Source organism: Lindgomyces ingoldianus, assembly GCF_010093535.1.
Source record: "Lindgomyces ingoldianus strain ATCC 200398 unplaced genomic scaffold BDR25scaffold_22, whole genome shotgun sequence".
NCBI classification, from domain to species: Eukaryota; Fungi; Ascomycota; class Dothideomycetes; order Pleosporales; family Lindgomycetaceae; genus Lindgomyces; species Lindgomyces ingoldianus.
This window is the reverse complement of record NW_022985183.1, coordinates 157,091-174,216: the sequence shown is the minus strand read 5'-3', so window position 1 is coordinate 174,216 and position 17,126 is coordinate 157,091. Positions and strand designations below refer to the sequence as shown.

The 17,126-nt window shown below is 49.8% G+C and overlaps 6 protein-coding genes across 6 annotated transcripts; 3 read left to right on the top strand and 3 right to left on the bottom strand.

The window, feature by feature from the left end:
* Window positions 1–910: 910 nt before the first annotated feature.
* Window positions 911–2,360, top strand: BDR25DRAFT_289223 (Ssu72-domain-containing protein). The gene is made up of 2 exons (XM_033688439.1): window positions 911–1,525; window positions 1,575–2,360. Exons 1-2 carry the CDS (start codon window positions 1,299–1,301, stop codon window positions 2,230–2,232), a joined length of 885 nt encoding a protein of 294 aa, XP_033545892.1. The 5' UTR covers window positions 911–1,298; the 3' UTR covers window positions 2,233–2,360.
* A 1,641-nt stretch (window positions 2,361–4,001) lies between these two features.
* BDR25DRAFT_356812 (uncharacterized protein) lies at window positions 4,002–5,596 on the top strand (the record flags this gene model as incomplete). Its single annotated transcript, XM_033695708.1, has 10 exons — window positions 4,002–4,075; window positions 4,122–4,154; window positions 4,215–4,344; window positions 4,419–4,471; window positions 4,570–4,900; window positions 4,938–5,083; window positions 5,176–5,218; window positions 5,275–5,348; window positions 5,389–5,491; window positions 5,534–5,596. The coding sequence occupies 10 exons, from the start codon at window positions 4,002–4,004 to the stop codon at window positions 5,594–5,596; spliced, it is 1,050 nt and encodes a 349-aa protein (XP_033545891.1).
* A 95-nt stretch (window positions 5,597–5,691) lies between these two features.
* Window positions 5,692–7,028, bottom strand: BDR25DRAFT_372217 (aromatic compound dioxygenase; the record flags this gene model as incomplete). The annotated part of the gene is made up of 4 exons (XM_033697215.1): window positions 5,692–6,234; window positions 6,292–6,454; window positions 6,503–6,645; window positions 6,695–7,028. The coding sequence occupies 4 exons, from the start codon at window positions 7,026–7,028 to the stop codon at window positions 5,822–5,824; spliced, it is 1,053 nt and encodes a 350-aa protein (XP_033545890.1). The 3' UTR covers window positions 5,692–5,821.
* A 952-nt stretch (window positions 7,029–7,980) lies between these two features.
* On the top strand, window positions 7,981–10,369 carry BDR25DRAFT_356810 (uncharacterized protein; the record flags this gene model as incomplete). The annotated part of the gene is made up of 18 exons (XM_033695707.1): window positions 7,981–8,051; window positions 8,083–8,115; window positions 8,155–8,347; window positions 8,412–8,557; window positions 8,605–8,668; window positions 8,704–8,762; window positions 8,822–8,944; window positions 9,008–9,206; window positions 9,239–9,271; window positions 9,328–9,368; window positions 9,433–9,520; window positions 9,555–9,577; window positions 9,604–9,676; window positions 9,740–9,842; window positions 9,882–9,935; window positions 9,984–10,042; window positions 10,092–10,216; window positions 10,267–10,369. 18 exons carry the CDS (start codon window positions 7,981–7,983, stop codon window positions 10,367–10,369), a joined length of 1,590 nt encoding a protein of 529 aa, XP_033545889.1.
* A 1,223-nt stretch (window positions 10,370–11,592) lies between these two features.
* BDR25DRAFT_326338 (purine-cytosine permease) lies at window positions 11,593–13,302 on the bottom strand (the record flags this gene model as incomplete). Its single annotated transcript, XM_033692267.1, has 4 exons — window positions 11,593–11,909; window positions 11,967–12,755; window positions 12,811–13,027; window positions 13,078–13,302. The coding sequence occupies 4 exons, from the start codon at window positions 13,300–13,302 to the stop codon at window positions 11,593–11,595; spliced, it is 1,548 nt and encodes a 515-aa protein (XP_033545888.1).
* Window positions 13,303–15,250: 1,948 nt separating this feature from the next.
* BDR25DRAFT_289217 (Oligoxyloglucan reducing end-specific cellobiohydrolase) lies at window positions 15,251–16,372 on the bottom strand (the record flags this gene model as incomplete). Its single annotated transcript, XM_033688438.1, has 1 exon — window positions 15,251–16,372. One exon carries the CDS (start codon window positions 16,370–16,372, stop codon window positions 15,251–15,253), a length of 1,122 nt encoding a protein of 373 aa, XP_033545887.1.
* Window positions 16,373–17,126: the final 754 nt, after the last annotated feature.

The following is a 17,126-nucleotide window of genomic DNA, read 5'->3' as shown; positions in this document are numbered from 1 at the left end:
GCTGGGCAGGTTGTGGTAGACTGAATGCAGGCGGCTATTTTTATCCTGGCGGCGAGGGGACCATGGCACTAGAGGCCGATTGGCCGTTTCAGGTGGAATTGCGCACGCGGCGGGCGAAACTCAGCATTCAGAAACTGCCCATGGCAGCATATATCTCGGCCGTGGTGATGGACGTTCAAGAGTAGGGGAGAAGAACGAGTCGGGGCGGCGGCCGGGGCCAGGTCTCTGGGCTCTGGATACCAACGTTGGCCTGGTTGAGGCCTTGCTATTTTCTATCTAGCCCAGCTCACCACCAACGACTTGAAACAGTCTAACCGCGAAGAGACTCCCGCGTGCAGCGACCAGCGGAAAGCGAGCCCTCTGGGGCGGTGAAGGGGGACGTTGTGTTAATAATCGTCCATGTCGGAATGCCATCACGCGGCCCAGCATGCATGAAGCCGCCCAGATGATGACGGCGAGCGAGCTGGCTGGCCGCTTCCTGCTGCTGACGGCAAGGCCCGCGCAGAGGGAGCGTCCTGGACAAGCTTTGGGCTGGGGATCGCGGGCGCGAGAGGCAAGAGAGCAAGGCGAGCCGGGAAGGCTGGGCTGGAGAGCACGACATGTCACGACAGCGCCCACGCCAGCCCTATAGCTGCTGTCTCCATGCAACGATATGTGCAATGCTATACGCTCTCCGGCGACCAAGCTCGTCAGGAACAAGTAGCAATGCCGATGGAGCCTGCGATGCGGCGTTCCCAGGAGGGCGCCAGGTGTTTGAACCATCCCAGAGACAGTGCCAGGACAGTGGAGAAGCACTCAGATGACGCTATCCTGCATCCGGCGTAATATTTCACGCTTCGGAGAATTAGTGAGCAGATAAAATCCCCTCAACCCTCGGCCACTGCACGCAAAACACAAACCCAATCCTCCATTCCATCTCGCCTCCATCTTCGAACACCACATACAAATACCCGGTGTCATCCCACGCCTCGTGATCTACTCTCTCACCAGCTTCATACATCTTGGCCACGCTTCAGATTACTTATTTTGCCCAGTAAGTTTCCGATGCCCTGTTTTCTTTCCCTCCCAGACTCGGCCTTGTGCAATGATGAACCTTTTATTGGAGCTGTCCTATTTACCATGAGGACTTCTAATATACACTGAAAATTCTGATTCATCCGTATCCGTGATACTCCTGCCCCGAGCCCCGTATCACAGTCCCCCACTAACGAAGGGGGAAGAAGATTTTGCAGCTCGGTCCCTTCACCCTCCCCATTCACCGCGCAGGTCGCGCTTCAATCTCAGACCCTGCCTTCACTATGTCGGCAGATCCACGGCTAGCGAGGTCACGACCTCAGCAGCATCAACCCACTCCCGTGCCTCCCCCCCCTCCTCCCCCGCCCATGGGCAACTTGCTATCAAAACCCGGTTCGGAGGGCACGCCCGACGAGTCCGAGCAGTCCCCTGCACCCGGCCAGGCTCAAGTCGTGCCTGACGACATGTTCAAGCTGAAGTTCTGCACCGTGTGTGCCAGTAACCAAAATCGGTAAAACTCATATCCGGAATCTGGCATGAGTGCAGGCTAACCCTCTCAGCTCCATGGAAGCACACCTCCAGCTCGCCTCCGCTGGCCTCCCCACCATTTCCTTCGGCACTGGCTCTCTCGTTCGCCTTCCCGGTCCGACTATTACCTCGCCGAATGTCTACCACTTCAACAGCACTACCTACCGTGCCATTCACGCTGAGCTTGCCCAGCAGAACACGCAGCTCTATACTCAAAATGGCCTCTTGAATATGCTCTCCCGCAATCTCTCCATCAAGTCTTACCCGGAGAGGTTTCAAGACTGGGTGCCTGGCAAACCGAGACTGGATCACACTGAAGATCAAGGCGCCCCAGGCACTGAGGCTGGAGTCGTGGACGTCGTGATAACATGTGAGGAGCGGTGCTTTGACGCTGTGTTAGACGACTTGCACAACAAAGGAGGCAAGCTAAACCGGCCCGTCCATGTTTTCAACGTGGATATCCGAGACAACCACGAGGAGGCTCTCGTTGGAGGCAAAGCTATCCTAGATCTCGCCTTGAGCTTAAACGAAGCCGCGAGCCAAGAGAGGGGGATGTATGGAGACAGCGGTTGGCAGGGTGGAGTCGGCGCTGCTCGTCAAGGTTTCGACGAAAAGGTTCCAGACATTCTCGCTGAGTGGCAGGAGCGATGGCCCAACATGCCAGCGCTTTGGAGCTTGGCGTGGTTCTAGGAATGGTATTTGATGTCTGTTTAGGATAAAGGGGTTTCTTTCACGGTTGGGTGGGATTAACTATTGATACCCTGCATAGCGAGGCGTATCCGGGCATCACATTCTTTCGGTCCTTCATAACGTACCCGGGTAATTGATAAATGCACAATTACTTTCCACGCCACCTTTCTCATTCCTTCTATTTCCTGTGTCCGACCGCTGCATCCTGTTTCGTTGCGTACTCCTGCGCGTGTCCTCAATCTGACGCATTTGGTAAGCCACGACGAAAAGCGCAGCAAAAGCACGTGCGCTCTATTTCCTCTCAGCCCCCACCACCAAGATATCGGATGGACCTCGAGGTGTATATCAATAGTATATCCAGTTCCCCAATACTCCACAGAATCTGCAGAATCCGCCAATACACAGCAACACATCCCAGCGATTCTCTGCATCGCCATCTCCATCCCGATCCTCAAACCCCTATCGCCCAGCACAGTATCTGCAATTTATTTTCCGCTCCTCACGCCGCCCCGCATCACTCCAACTCCAAGAAAATTACATCAGCCTTCAGTGGCCACTAATTCCATTGACGTCTTCCTTTACGGTTTTACTCCCTCCCATGTCCAAGCCATCCAGATCTCATCGCCACAACAAAGCAAACTTTCAAGCTCAGCGCGCAACCCCATTGAGCAGAGTCAATAAGCTTTTGGTCCCATTACAAGCCGGGTGGTAAACTACGGCTTGCTATCTCCCTAGTAAGCGTATTTTTCCTTTGGTGAATGAATATCTCAGGAACAAGTTCATCGAACCCATTTGTAGCCTAGGTAGCCTAGATACCGAGCTTCGAGTCCATTGATCGGATTGTTCGAGTGCTTTTTTTTGCCCTTTTTTGTTAAAAAAAAAGGTCCATAGCCGCATGTCCACAACTATTTCACAGTGACAGAAGTGCAGTATCGCACCGTTAATTGCTATCTAATTGCAATTTTCCCCCAATCTGGAGGTAGCTGATGGTTTAGTTCGGATGTTTTAGAGTCGAGGTCGTACGTTCTCGACGCAGACTGCTTTCTTGGGCGTAGTTACCAAACGAACATATCCATAGTGTTTAATAGAACGTAGTACTGCTCCTACTGTTACTGATAGTAGCAATCTCTTAGCAGTTAGAACAACAGTAAATTGCCTTCTGTTACTGTACAATTAATAAGGCTATCGTTACTGCAGTAACTGCCTATACTAATTAATTTCTTAGTGTTTTAGTAACGCGTTCGCGGAGGACGTTTTCACGCATAGTAGGACAAGGGCTGCTGTGGAACAGAAGTTACGCCTGGAAATAAGCTGCAGCAGTACATTAATACTGCTCAATCTAATCTCCTTGTTGCAGCCGAAGCCGATTCAGTCTATAGAGATCCACTCATTTAACGGCATTATATTAGGTGTAAGCACTACCTAACGCTGTACAAGATGGCTTATGGCTTCCTATCTATCCCTGCTACAAACTCTATGTCTTAGAGATGCTTTAATTAAGGCTCTGCAGCTACAATGTAACTAGATTGCTAGAGAACTCGTTTACTGGAAGTTAAACAATCTCTATACTAGCCCTCTAGAGCCTCTAGAAACATTAGTTACTGCAATAACTGCACTAAACAGTAGGTTTATAATTAATTAACTTAGCAGTAACTATTACTGCCTGTAAGGCTGTTTAATTTACTCTCTCCGTAAGAACAAAACTCTATTGCTGACAGTAACGCCTTAAAAACACAACAAACAGTAGCAGTTACGTTCTATTAAACACCATGAACATATCCTCTGAATGGAGGAAGGTTAATAGCAGCTTCAGCAACTTCAGAATGATGGGATCAGTCTTCACGTAAGTAATTCCGTGATATTGATCATCAGTGATGCCTTCTGAACAGCATTCCGAACAGTTTCTTTACAATATTCCATAGGTAGGAGTAAACCCCTAGAAATGTGGAAGCTATGAATCCACGCATAGAAGACTTTACAAGGCCAGTGGGGCAGCTGTCATACGCAGTAAGCCTGTCGTTTTCGGGAAAGGGGGGATGCCCCATAATGTGGCTTCGGGCCCGTTTTAGCGATTTGGGAAGATCCAGTACCGTTTGTGGTAGGGGTTTGGTGGTGCCGGGGATTATATACATGCTAGTAATATGGTTCTAAGAACCTATCTTCAACTTCGATGTAGCACTATCTAGTTATCAGATGCTGCGAGAATCACCAAAACCCCCCAATTCTCTAAGCGACAAGCGTTTTGAAAAAGCGACATAACACAGGGCCAGTTGCAGGTATATCCAGATGCCTACAACTATATCATACCCCTAAAGTGCTTTTATTCTGGTCTTGAAGCATGCTCCATGGCGGCAATGTCCGCGTCTTCCAAAGGAAGCAGAAGATCATTCTGTCGAATACCGAGAACTCTATTGGTCTATCAATTGGGCTGGGCTATATGATTTTTCCCCGGGTCACAGGGAGACAGAGAGTGCGAAAGAAGCCTGAGAGGCAGAAGGAGAAACAGTTATGTATTTTTCAAGGGGGGAGATACCCGATTAGACAAGAAAAAATAATACCAAAGTCCCTAGTCTCCATTACACCGTCAAGAACAGGCAACAATCTTCCGAACATGTCGCAGATTTACTCAAGCTTTGATATCTCCAGACTTGTAACAGACCTAAACTCAGTTTCCTCCCGTCATGGCTCTGTGGGTCGTTCTACAGACCAACAAAGCTCTTCTCGTGAGAGCAGAAGTACGACAAGACCAGGGAATCGTAGTTATCCAGCATTTCTGCCCCTTTCCGATCGCTGAGATGGTGTACAGCATCCGAATCGTTGCAGGCCTCATCACAAAGCCAGCATGGCGTTTGTAGATCTCAGGATAGAGCAATGCTTTTCTTCCATGATCTCTTGCCTTCTGAATTTTAAGACTCTCGGCCTGATACGCAGGATCCCATGAAGCCCCACCATAAGGGATTTAATCCCCAAGCATCTTTTTTGCAGGGTTGCATTAGCCTCTTTTGTAATTACCGATTTTAGTGACAAATGCATAAGCATTAGGGTGGAAAGTTTTGCTCCATGATAGGCTGGTCTTGTCATTTGGAACGGTGGAGGAAGAAGGGCATAGGGACTTTGTGACCGCCTTTTTAGAAAAGAAACATTGCATTGATGGAGAACCATTTTAGAAGAACAGAAGTTCACCGTAGTGTCTACAACGAAAGAACAAAAGGGGAAGAGGAGGCTTTATACACCTGAGTTCGAGACCGCAGACTACAGAGTAAGAAAGAATCATGTGACACTTGACCGCGACTGTATCTAGACTCTTGAAGCCAACAGACGTCTCCTTTCCGCAGATTTCACAATCTCAGATGAGCACACGTGATACGACATGGGAAAAAATTCCTATCAGGGCACGAAGCAAATGATGTATATCTATGAAACCCCAATTCCCCACCTTCGCGGTATCAACCTCCCCATAAAAGCAAAGCCCACGCACAATTTCAACGCCTCACAAGCGGCGGAAATAGCGGGTACAAGAAACTTCACACAATCACCCATCCTAATCACCACTATACAAACTCTACCTCTACCTCTACATTACCCATACCTACTCCTTTTCCTTCGGCGGCTTGAAACCACAGTACTTGCACGTATCTGGATATCCGGCCCACGGCGAATTCGGCACTGGAATACCTCCTCCAGAAGTCCACATGTTGACCGGCTGGGGGTTTTGCTTAGCCCGGGGGTTAACGCCGACGTCGATGGTGGCATAGAGGCCGTCTGCAACGGTCTTGCCAATAAGGCTGATGTGGAGTACCGGGTCGTCGCCGCCTTGCTTGCCCATGTTGAAGAGCTGGTCTTGGGCGTTCTTGGTCTGGGCTTGCTTGTTTGTGGAGTATGGAGTAGTCTTTTCGACGTCGGAGAGCATGTTTTGGTCAACGTAGAATTGGCCTACATGAGATATGGTGCCACCTTGGATGGTATTGTTGGGGAGGAGCTTGGCGCCGTGGTGGATGATTGCTAGGTGTTGGTTAGTCGTTTGACGTCTTTATCTATGGGATTACAAATTGAACATACTGTGGAGGTGGTTGGTTCGTCCAACATAGTGACCTGGGATCAGAGTAATGAAGGTAGCAGTTCCGTTCGAGCCGGTGGGTTGAACTCCTCGGAGGGCGTTGGTAGCGACAGCAGTTCGGGATCCATCACCGTTGCCTTTGGCTTGCACACCAGTGTAGACACCCTACATCTTTTAGCTACGGAATCTAGGTGTTGGGAACGAATAGCTTACAGTGGAGTTGCAGCCCCACATCTCGACGTAGGCATCCGTAACTGGCTTGCAACCAGTGGTATCGATCACGTTGATGTCCAAGTGCACAACAACACCCTTCTCGCCAGTGAGAAGATCCTGACGGATGAGCTCACCCGTGACCCCTGAAATCCATTAGGCCTAAAGCTTGGTGCAGCGTTCGAGTTCACTTACAGTATGGCCCTTCGGTCGCCTCAGGATCGAGCGTGCAAGCAGCAGCCTCTCCATAACTCGCCTCAGCCTCAGCAGGATCACGCCTCACAAGCTCTCCCTCCTTTGCGAAGCCAGCCGCGACACGGAGTTCGTGTAACCTTGCCTCGCGCCTCATATGCTGTTCCCTGACCCATCCGCTCTCAACAAGATCCCTCTTGCACTCCCCAACATTTCGGCGGTATGGGTGATCGAGATGGGCCTGGCGTCTCTGAACCTCCTTGTTAATGTTGCCACCCGGATGAGCAACGACTCCAGTCGCCAAAAGGATGGCGAGAGCTTGAGAGAATTGAACCATGGTGACTACCGCGACTTGGACTCAGATGGGTGATGGAGAACTACACAACAACGCAACAACACCTTGGAGAGAAACGAACTGCGTGCTTATTATATTCCCCATACTGCACTCCGCGTTCGGGACTTGGGGGGCAGATTACCGACAGAACGCAGTCTGGATAGACGGGTCCTGGCCCACTGTTCTTTTTTGCTGAAGAATTCCTGCAAGGTCTCTGTGTGGTCTCTCCAGAGAACATATAGTCACTTTCTGTATACATAGATGAGAATTATAATCGCGACCATTCTGATAGGCTGTAATTATGAGGCCAAGAAGCACGTACCGCGCGTTGATTAACATTGATAGATTGGGGGCATCATGCGGGGTCTTGGCGACGGGGAACAGGCCTGTTTGAGCTTGTTCGTACACACTGGGGCAACGGCCTCACACAAGAAAAAGCTTGACTGGATAAATGGTCGTTTTGGAAGGGGGACGAGAAATTTGGAAGATTAGCCGGACCTATGGAGATTGGGGTTGGTACGGGTTCGGTAGTTGGAGAGACGGTGAGGGGAGCGTTGGGGAGAGGGGGGAAATTTGAAGGTGATGACGAGGACTAATTTTGATCCTGGAAACTTTGCCTCGTCAGCAATACTTGAACGGCGTTAAAGGGTCGCGATCGAACCACCCGGGATCGGAGAGGTTGGGTGGTGAAGAGGTTGCTTTCTGCGCGTTGTGACGGGTGAAACGCGAAGTTTGAACTCCTGAGTACGCCAGCTGTCAATCTGCGGCGCCACTACCGTCTTCCTTTTCTTTCATTGCTAACCTAAAGAGGTATGGGTATCGCGGAGGCACCATGTGCAAGTACTGTCGACGTATCTTTGGGCGTTCAAGAATCTTCGGAAAACCTGACGTTGAGACATGTTGCACAGAACCACGCGCATGGCATCTTCTTCGTTGAGTTTGATTCGCCACTACTATGCGTAGACCGGGGCTTACCCCACAAACCCGAAAAGAGAAGCCGAATGCAAGATTGAGATTATTCAACATGTATATTACACGTGCGGATAAATCGGCCAAGACCACTTTACGAGGCGGCGAGGCAAAATGGCCTGTACTGCTATTATAAGCAATGAGGAGAAGTGGGCGGAAGGAACGGCCAAGGTAATTTGAAGAAGAAGATTTGGGTGTTTTGTGTAAGAACACGATATAGTGTCGGTATCGTTTTCAGGGAGAGGAATGGCATACCTTTTATTGCGTGCTGCGTGCTTTGGGCACAACCAGGGAAAGGGCTGTGTGCGTACAATTGCATGAAGAGAAGAAGTTGCGAAATTCGAGAACTCGCTGTCATGTAGAACCTTTACTCCAAAGTCTTACTAATCATAGTTAGCGCAATTCGGAACGTTCAAGCCGGTCGTCTACAGTAGAGAGGCTGTAGGCATTGATTACGATCATGGGAGTCTCGAGCGTAGTACACACTTTTCGTCTCTTTCGCGGAGATCGCGCTCGGAGCTCGTCCTCATCCGAGCGTCACTGAGAGCCGGCAATGAAAATCGGTTACAGAGAACCATGAGAGGACTACACCAACCTCGTCGGGCTTCAGGTTGAAAGTTCTCGACTACCGTATATCAAACACGCATGTTGTGAAGCGGGACTTTGAGAAGTTCGTAAGAGAGGCTTAGTGGTTAAGGGGTTTGTATAGCCTTCAACTGGTTTCGTCGCATTGCGTCGTCTACTCTCATTCAATTTTGTCCTCCGCTTGTCAGCGGCACCTCTTTGACCAACACTAAATTGCTATATCCTGTGAACCACTCCCATAGCCCACAGATTTTGTATATCGCCTCACATCTTGCCATCATATTTGTCTCCAATACGCTCCACTGGCACATTCCGCACTCTAAATCCAAAGAAGTGGCTTATTTTGGCTCGATGCGCCAGGTCTAGTGGAACTTATTCCCTCTCTTTCCTAAGAATATAATCCTATAACACTCCAATACATTCTCCAGCCATAGTTTCAAGTATCTAGCCTTTATACATTCGATCTTAGGATTCCAAGGAATAGCTCCACCTCAAACAGAAGGCGCTTATCTTTGTACAAAACTAGCGAGAACACCTTCATCACCTAGATCATTGGAGAACCCATTCGGGTCGGGGAACTGTATGCCAGCTGGCATGGGATTGTTGGATCCTTCGTTTACAACCTTCGTGAGAGACGCAGCGAGCGTTGCATCGACTAGAGAGTCTTTGCATGGAAAACCGCGTTTAAAAAGGTCATTAAATAGGCGCGGAGGTGCGTTGCAACTGGCCAATGTCTTGGCCTTTTCAGTGGCTTGACCTGCGTGTTTCGAGCCTTGATATGCCGCCATGGTTTAGAATAAATTAACGTTAAGGGTTGAACGGATGGGGTCACTTTTCGTTATCGAGTTTCGAGTTTCGTATTCTTCGCCATTCTAACTGATGTTCGTATAGATCTAGGCACACCCAGACTGAACCTCCAATTTCGATTCCGACTCCAAGAGGTAATTATATAGAGATCCGTAGTTTCGAAGACAGCTCTCGTCCAAGTGGCGCGAAGAGTGATCTGGTGTCTCTCACTTTAAAGGCACTCTTGCATCAAAGCCGCTATAAAAGCAGTCTTCATGTGGAGGAAAAGTGAAGCATCAGGCGTTCACCCGGTGTACAGATGGCGATAATTAATTGATGCAGAAAAGATGATGTTCAAGGCTTTAAGGGCATAGATGTGCCTATCCCCTCTTCACAATGGCTTTGTCAACTTCAAGCTAGAATCTAGATTGCATCCAAGAGAACCTCCTGAGGGGATAGACGCTGGTTATGAGGTTTGTGGAAGGGATCATAGCTAGCGCCTCCAATTGGGCGTAGTACAGTCCGTAGAAGTACGGTTGTACGTATTGGTAAGCCGTACGTACGTAGCTGGTGAGTTGGTCTTTCCGTACGTACTTTAACACGCTGAGTACGGCCGAGAGTACGGCTATACGGCAACGTACCCATCGTATCGTACACGATTCGACTCAGAGTTTGAGGTCTCGTAACTTCTCAGATTGTTAGTGCGTTTATACTGCCAAGAAGAAGCCAAGGGATATTACAATCAGTAACCGTAACGATTCAAATTCGTCCTACGACTATACTTTTGCGCTGCGTAATTCTCTAATTTTACTAGTTAAGGTTACAGAAACGTATTATACAGCCTTTGGTTGGTGACCATACGTATGTGCTTCTATATGATCTCCGTAACTGACCTCCCTAGGGCGGTGCGGTACGGTACGGAGTACATCCTGTTGGAAGCACTGATCACCGCTTCAGAAGGGTGGGATCTTGTTGTTCTGATTGTACGACCTATAGGTTTCTGAGACATTGAATTTCCAAAACTTTACTCTATTTTCTCTATCTGTGATGATGCTACCTCTCAATTTAAATAAGATACATGTTAAAATGTGCGCAGTCCGACAACTGAGGGAGGGAGCGTTCAAGCAAACATCCATCCTAACATCCTGACGGCTTCTGACCTCTATCACACTATGCATCGCTAAGAACCGTATGCAATTATAAAACGCCTCGTAGAAAACCATTTAAGGCGACATAGATACCATACGATTTTTCTGTCTCAGTTTTTAGAATCTCGGATCAGGTCGTAGATCCATCCCTGTACACTTGCGCTAGGCAATTTCCCAAGCCCAACATAAAGACATGAAACATCAAAATTGTCACACCATGATGCGGTAAGAACACATGTTCCATTATGGCTCTCCTACGATCTCGCACGCAAGGCACGAGATTCATTGGAAAGCATATGCATTCCCACCACCCTCCACACAAGTCCTGAAACATGGCTCTCTCCCCGGAGCCATCCGATGTGTGCCGTTCGTGCATTTCTCCGTAGAGGGGAATATGCAAAGGACGCAACGAGGCTTTGAGAGGAGATCTAGTTCACTAGCATCAAGATCAAAATGCCGGAATCCAGCACTTTGACCTGATTTAATGGGCTGTCTGGCTTAACCTGCCCGGGCGGCCGGCCTGTGCAAAGCCACACGGGCACAGTGACCAACAAACAGGCCAGCGGCAGACTGGAGCCATAAAAATGACCAACCCGAATGTTTTTTTGGTGGTAACTTGAGAAGAGGGAGAGTAGAGTGAAAAAGAAAAGAGAAATTGCTCCAAGGAGGGGGTTTATATAGGTCTCTCAGGAGAGGCCATGAAGCAGCAATTAGTTAGTCAGAAAACAGATTCCCGCTCATGATACCGCCTAGCGGCTCGTCTGGAAAGGCGCGGCTTGTGAAAGCGGATCCGGAGAAGGAGCGGTGTGACCAGGTGAAGGGAGACTGGGGTAGTAAGTTTTGAGGGATTTTTGTAGAAGGAATTAGCGTTTGCATCGGTGAGGAAGAAGGCGCATATGCTGAAGGGTTAAAGGGATTGAAGAATAGAAAAGTTGAATACTGGAGAAATTCGTACCCGAGGCGTTGCTTGAGCTTTCACGACACCTCCAAGAGAATTTTGCCAGCTAAGTTACCATTCTATTCAATCTATTTTCTCAGCTCAAGCCATAACGTTTTCTGTCCTCTCTATTCACGTTCCCCTACCTCCCAAAGTACTTCAACTCAAAGTGCCTTGTAATCGCATAACTCGTGAACGCAAACGCAAACCCAAGCTCGAAACCGACATCTCCGCCAAATGGCGCCATACCCGCATGAAGCGCAATAGGACCCACATACCAAACCTGGCTCATGCCAACAATCATTCCAGCGATACCGCAGCAGAAAGCAAAGACGGCAGCGATACCGGGAGGGAGTTTTCTTGGTTGGTCGTAGTGCGCGGGGTCATATGCGTTCATGCTGCGGCGGTAGAGGAAGTGTTCAGAGAAGCATATACCTTCGTAGATGGCAAGCCAGTAGCCTAGATACATGAATTAGTATAGAATTGGAGAGTATGAAAGGGGGTTGTTGAGCTGACCAATGAAGTTCATAAAGTTCTCAAGCACAGCCTCGAAATGATCGTATCCTGGAATGGCAATGGCGATGTACACGCCGGTTCCGATTGCAGTCCATACGAATCGCGGAACACGCTGCGTCCAGCGGCCAAGAACTTGCATCGTCAAACTGACAGAGTAGATGTTTGGGCAATTATTCGCAATGATGCTAAGCGCGAGGATAATGAGGCAGAATTTGCCGAATCCTCCAAGCGGATGGACAAGGACCGCCGCGAGAAGCCCACCGGTTCCGGAATCCTTGTAGCCATCACTGTAACGGTTGTTGCCATCATTAATGGTGGTGGCGGTCATTATTGCGATACCAAGGAACTCGGTAAAGAGCAGCGGGATGATAAGGCCAAGCCAGACAGCGAGGAAGACCTTCCATCGGGACTGGTTGACAGGCTGATAGACTGTATAATCCGCGCCGTAGCTGGTCCAGCCAGTAGCAAAGCCGTAGATGACGCTTCCGAAAGAAAGAACGGATCCTAATTCAGAGGTGCCAACCCCCATGGGAAGCTTGACGAAGTCGCCGGAGTGGGCAAATTCTCCGAGAATGATCAAGAAGACAATGAATGTCGGGATCCAGGACCAGAATTCGTACGCATGCACGACCTTGTAGCCAAAGAATGTCACAAAGAGAGTGCATATTGCAATTATGATGATACCTGCGTAGCCTGGGACATCGTGGTTTACGGCGTGGATGAGCTCGGCGCCAACAATGCAGTTCACAGAGGACCAGCCAATACACGCGAGAATGTTGAAGACAGCGACTGTTCCAGGTTGTTAGCTTGAATGCGGATCTTAGGTAACGATAGGTAGGCTTACTGAGTTTCACACCATGCCATCCAAACCAATATCGCGAGAGCACCATCTGGCGAAGTCCAAATCGAGGTCCAAAGGTGGAGAAGTAGCAAACAGGGACAACACCGATCAAGTTGAAGAACAGGCACACCAGGATGGCATCAACGAATCCAAGTAAGAAGAGCTTCTGCGCGAGTAAACCGATAGCAAAGGACGAAACGACCATGTTGGCGGAAAGCCACTACAGCTCAAGTTAGCTTTCAAAATCGCGTTCAAGATGATCTGGCTTACCATAGTTCCAACATTTAACAGGGATGTGTCATATCTCTCGTTCTCTGGCACCCTCTCAATGCCTCTCTGCTCAACCTTAAATTTTCCGGCTAACCGCTGAAGTTTCGCATACGTGCTATTGCCATACTCGAAGCTTTCACCGGGCACGGCACCTGTCTCGTCGGCAAAAGAGCCCGCCCTTGCCGCATCCTTCTCCACATCCTGTCCATACTTTTCGAAAGACATCGTCAAATCCGAGGAATTGAGGTTGGAGCTGCGTAAGGCTAGTTTGTTCTCCGAGTGGGGGTAATGCGGTCAGCTCGAAGCTATCATCAGCTTCTATGACGGCGCGCTGCTGTCAATGGCCCAAGAATGCAACTGCGGTGAGAGAAGAGGTGCTTGCAGAGTCAATCCCTCGTGGCGACGTCTGGCGATGAGCTGAGGTCGTTCCGGACATGGTTCCAAGGGCCTGGGTAGTTATACCCCAAACTTCTAAATTCGCTTCCAGAACTCAAACCACCGACATGAACATCCCAGACCTAGCCCGCATGCTTCCCTGATAAGCCTAGCCCGAAGCAGTATCACATGTGGAGGGTGTTTGCAAGCTAAACCCGGCCGTCGCCTTTGGCCACTCGTGTTTCGAGCGGCGCCGAAAGTCTCCAAACGGGATCGGCCGACTTCTGTCAATGCCACCTCCAGGACGAATCCCGGGACGAATGCACGGCAAGGTGCGTTTGTCACGGGGGGGGCGGCAAGGTCCTACATATTGCCGTACTGGGAGATTGGTGCATTCCGTATCTTTTCTCCATTCTTGCGCCCCTAATGTACGGCTACGCAAATTCCGGCCCAGGAACTCGGTCAGATATTACTCTGTGCACAGAGAGGTTACATTCTTTCGCTGGATTCGAATAGAGTCTAGGGAAGAGCTTTTCTGCCCGTGTTGAAGGATGCGCAGGTCTCCGGCCGTGAATTACGCAGCCCGCCGTGTGTGCAGATAAGGTGTCACGAGCCACCAATGAGGGCAGGAAGAGCATTGTGACCTTGAAGGAATGTGTCGCATGCGCCTATCAACTCCGGCAAACTACCCTAAAAAAGCTTGTTTGATCTCAAGCTCAGTTTAGAAGCTCGACCCGTCCTCGGTAAAACAAAGCCACCATGGGCCAATTGTCGACAATGAATGCATTAGCTCTTTTTTGATCTTCTTGATCTTCTTGATCTTCTTGATCTTCTGCGAAAGCCTTGCGCTGCTGTTCGCCAACTGACGGTGCTCTGTCGAACCAGCACATATATCTGGATTCGCTTAGATTTCCCGGTATCACTGATGCGGAGGTTCGCGGATGGAAGCAAGGCGCGACGGAAGCTCTGGCACAGCTCGCACCAATTCATCGTCGACGGCTTGGCGCCTATCGCCCGTCTTGGCCCTCCTTCGCCGATTCCTTATGTCAACGTCCGTCCTGCAAGTCAGAAGAAGTCGTGGGACATGACAAACGCGATGTCGTGAAGCGTGGGACATGTCGGGGATGGCAAGGTGGATACACAGAACCCACTTGAAGGCGGCGTGGAAGGAAAAGGTACCATTCCAGGAACCACGTCCGACACCATGACGAATCAGGCTAGCTCACACACAGTGGGACGAAGTCACGAGATATAATAGATCCCATCTCGATCAGATCTTCAACACCATCAACCTTATCTCATTCATCTTGAAAGCATCTCCTATGCGAATTAGCCTTTAACGATTGAGAGATCGGCCACTCTGATGCGAAACGATAGCCATGGCTATTATGTCACATTCCGCGCAGTAGTTACCGTTTATGTTAGTCGGGTCAGCCAATATGCGCTGAGTACTGTCGATACCAGCTCCAGGGCCGATGTCTGACACTTGCGTTAAACACGCGATATCCTGCGCTCATGCGGAGCATTTCGCTTCTGCTTGGTGCGGTGCATGGTAGCACGACCTAAGTACGAACGTGGTACAGATTCCTTGCATGACCGTCAAACGAGAAGCCTTTCAGCTTCTCCTTACAGATCTAGTACGTTTGCATCTTACCTATCAGTCTATCAGAATTCAAATGGAAAACGGCTGAAGCGGCAAGTGGAAATTAGGTTTCCATGAAACCTAGATGGGTTGCTCTTATGTATTACAGAGGGTCTTCAACCTCGTATGTGACCATTTCCAGAAAGTCAAGCTTATCTACAGCTTCGAGATATCCATAGCACTCACAGTAACCTTATTCGTCGTACTCGGCGGCAAATGCCCACCACCCATAATCAGCAGCTTACTCCCATCACCCAAAACCTTTAAATGTCGCGTATACGACACCCCCTCTGGCGTCGATACCTTCCTCCACGCTCCTTCCCCTAATCCCGTGTTAACAAACACTTGCGATTGCGATCCACTCGACACAATCAACGTCCCATTCTTGCCACCAACCGGACTCCAAACTATGTACGGCGAGCCGGTGGGGATCGTGCCATCGGTTGCCTTCAGCGAGATCCCAGTCGCAGGGCCGAATTTCTCGGGATCGGAGACGATTTTGTAGTACACGGGGAACTGGTAGCTCGATTTGATTGCTGGCCCGCCGCCGTATTCATACGCCATGATGTATTTCTCGTTCGGCAGTTGCGCGACTGTCGGCATGCCTGGTCGATCCGTATACTTTGGATACGCAACGTCGTCGATGACAGCGCCCCACGTGCGCATGTCCTTGGTGGTTTGATGCACCATTTTCTGGCCGTGGGTTGCGTTATCACGTTGGTCGGAGTAGTAGCATATCAACGTTTTCTGGTAGTACATGAGAAATGGCTCCCAGACAGGCGTGAGGCCATTGTTGGGAACCGCGCGGCCGCCGGCCGCAATGTGCGAAACGAATTTCCAGGTTGCGCCTTTGTCGCGCGAGGCGTAGAGATCGATTTGGGTGCGCGAGAGATCGGTTGGGATGGATGAGCCAGCGAGTAGGACAGTGCCGGAGGGATAGTCGCCCATGTCCTCAGGCAAGATGTATAGGAATGGCTGGTATCGCAATCCCCAGCCATTGACTTGATCTTGTACCCGTGATAGCTCTTTCCAGGTATATCCACCATCAGAGGAACGGTAGATGGGGAAGTATACGGGCGGTGGTTCGGGACTGTAGTTTTCCCATGTTGCGAGGATGTCGCCGTCCGGGAGTTGAGCTGTTCGAGCGTAGAGGACGCGGGGATCGGTGTAATTGGATGGAGGAGTGTAAACTACGACGCCGGAGAAGGTGGATGGCGCTGCTTTTGGTCGAGCAAGCGCGAGGGAGAAGAAGGGAAAGAGAGTGCTCAGGAGTTTCATTGTGAAGATGCCAAACTTTTTGGGGGAAGAGACTCCGATGCTCTATATCTGCGGTCTGTTGATCTCTCCGATGCTACCTTTGTGCCTGATCAATTGGTTTTTTGTGTTCTTCGTCAGTGCTTCAGAGCATCAGTCAGTTGGATATCGAGCCTTGATCGCACGCCAATATTATGACCAGTTATTCTCGTGAAGAAAACCCTCGACTCTCATATGAAAGAAATTGATTGAAAGTGAGGCCGAGAAGGCCTGCATATTATACCTTCATGTGCTACATACAAACCGGGTATATCCAGGTCCGCTAGCCAGGAACGGTCGTGTGTTTGGAGGAACGATATTGCGGGGGAATCTAGCATCGGAAGAATTGTGGGCGACTCCAAGGGCTCGGATTGCAGAGAGAGGAGGGAATAATACACCGAAGTCTAAGCCAAAGTGGTTGGGAATTCTTCCGGCTTGGTCCCGTGGCGAGAGGACGACCGACTGCCCAGAGGGAGCGGGTATGGTGCTTGCAGGGGGGGGAATTGGGGCAGCGAGGCTTAAAGCCCTTCCAAGACTGCCTAGGTATAAGAGCATGGAATTGAGTGCAGGATGGGAAGGAGTTGAGGCTGAGGGTGTTGGGTTATAGTTAGGTTGAAGCCCTGTCACAGATCATTGGCGCCCTGTGCCAAACATTGACAGGGAGACATCAATCTGTTGGCCGGTGTCTAGAACCAGAGGACTTATTTAAGAACTGCAGGATTCTGTCTAGCAGTTCGGA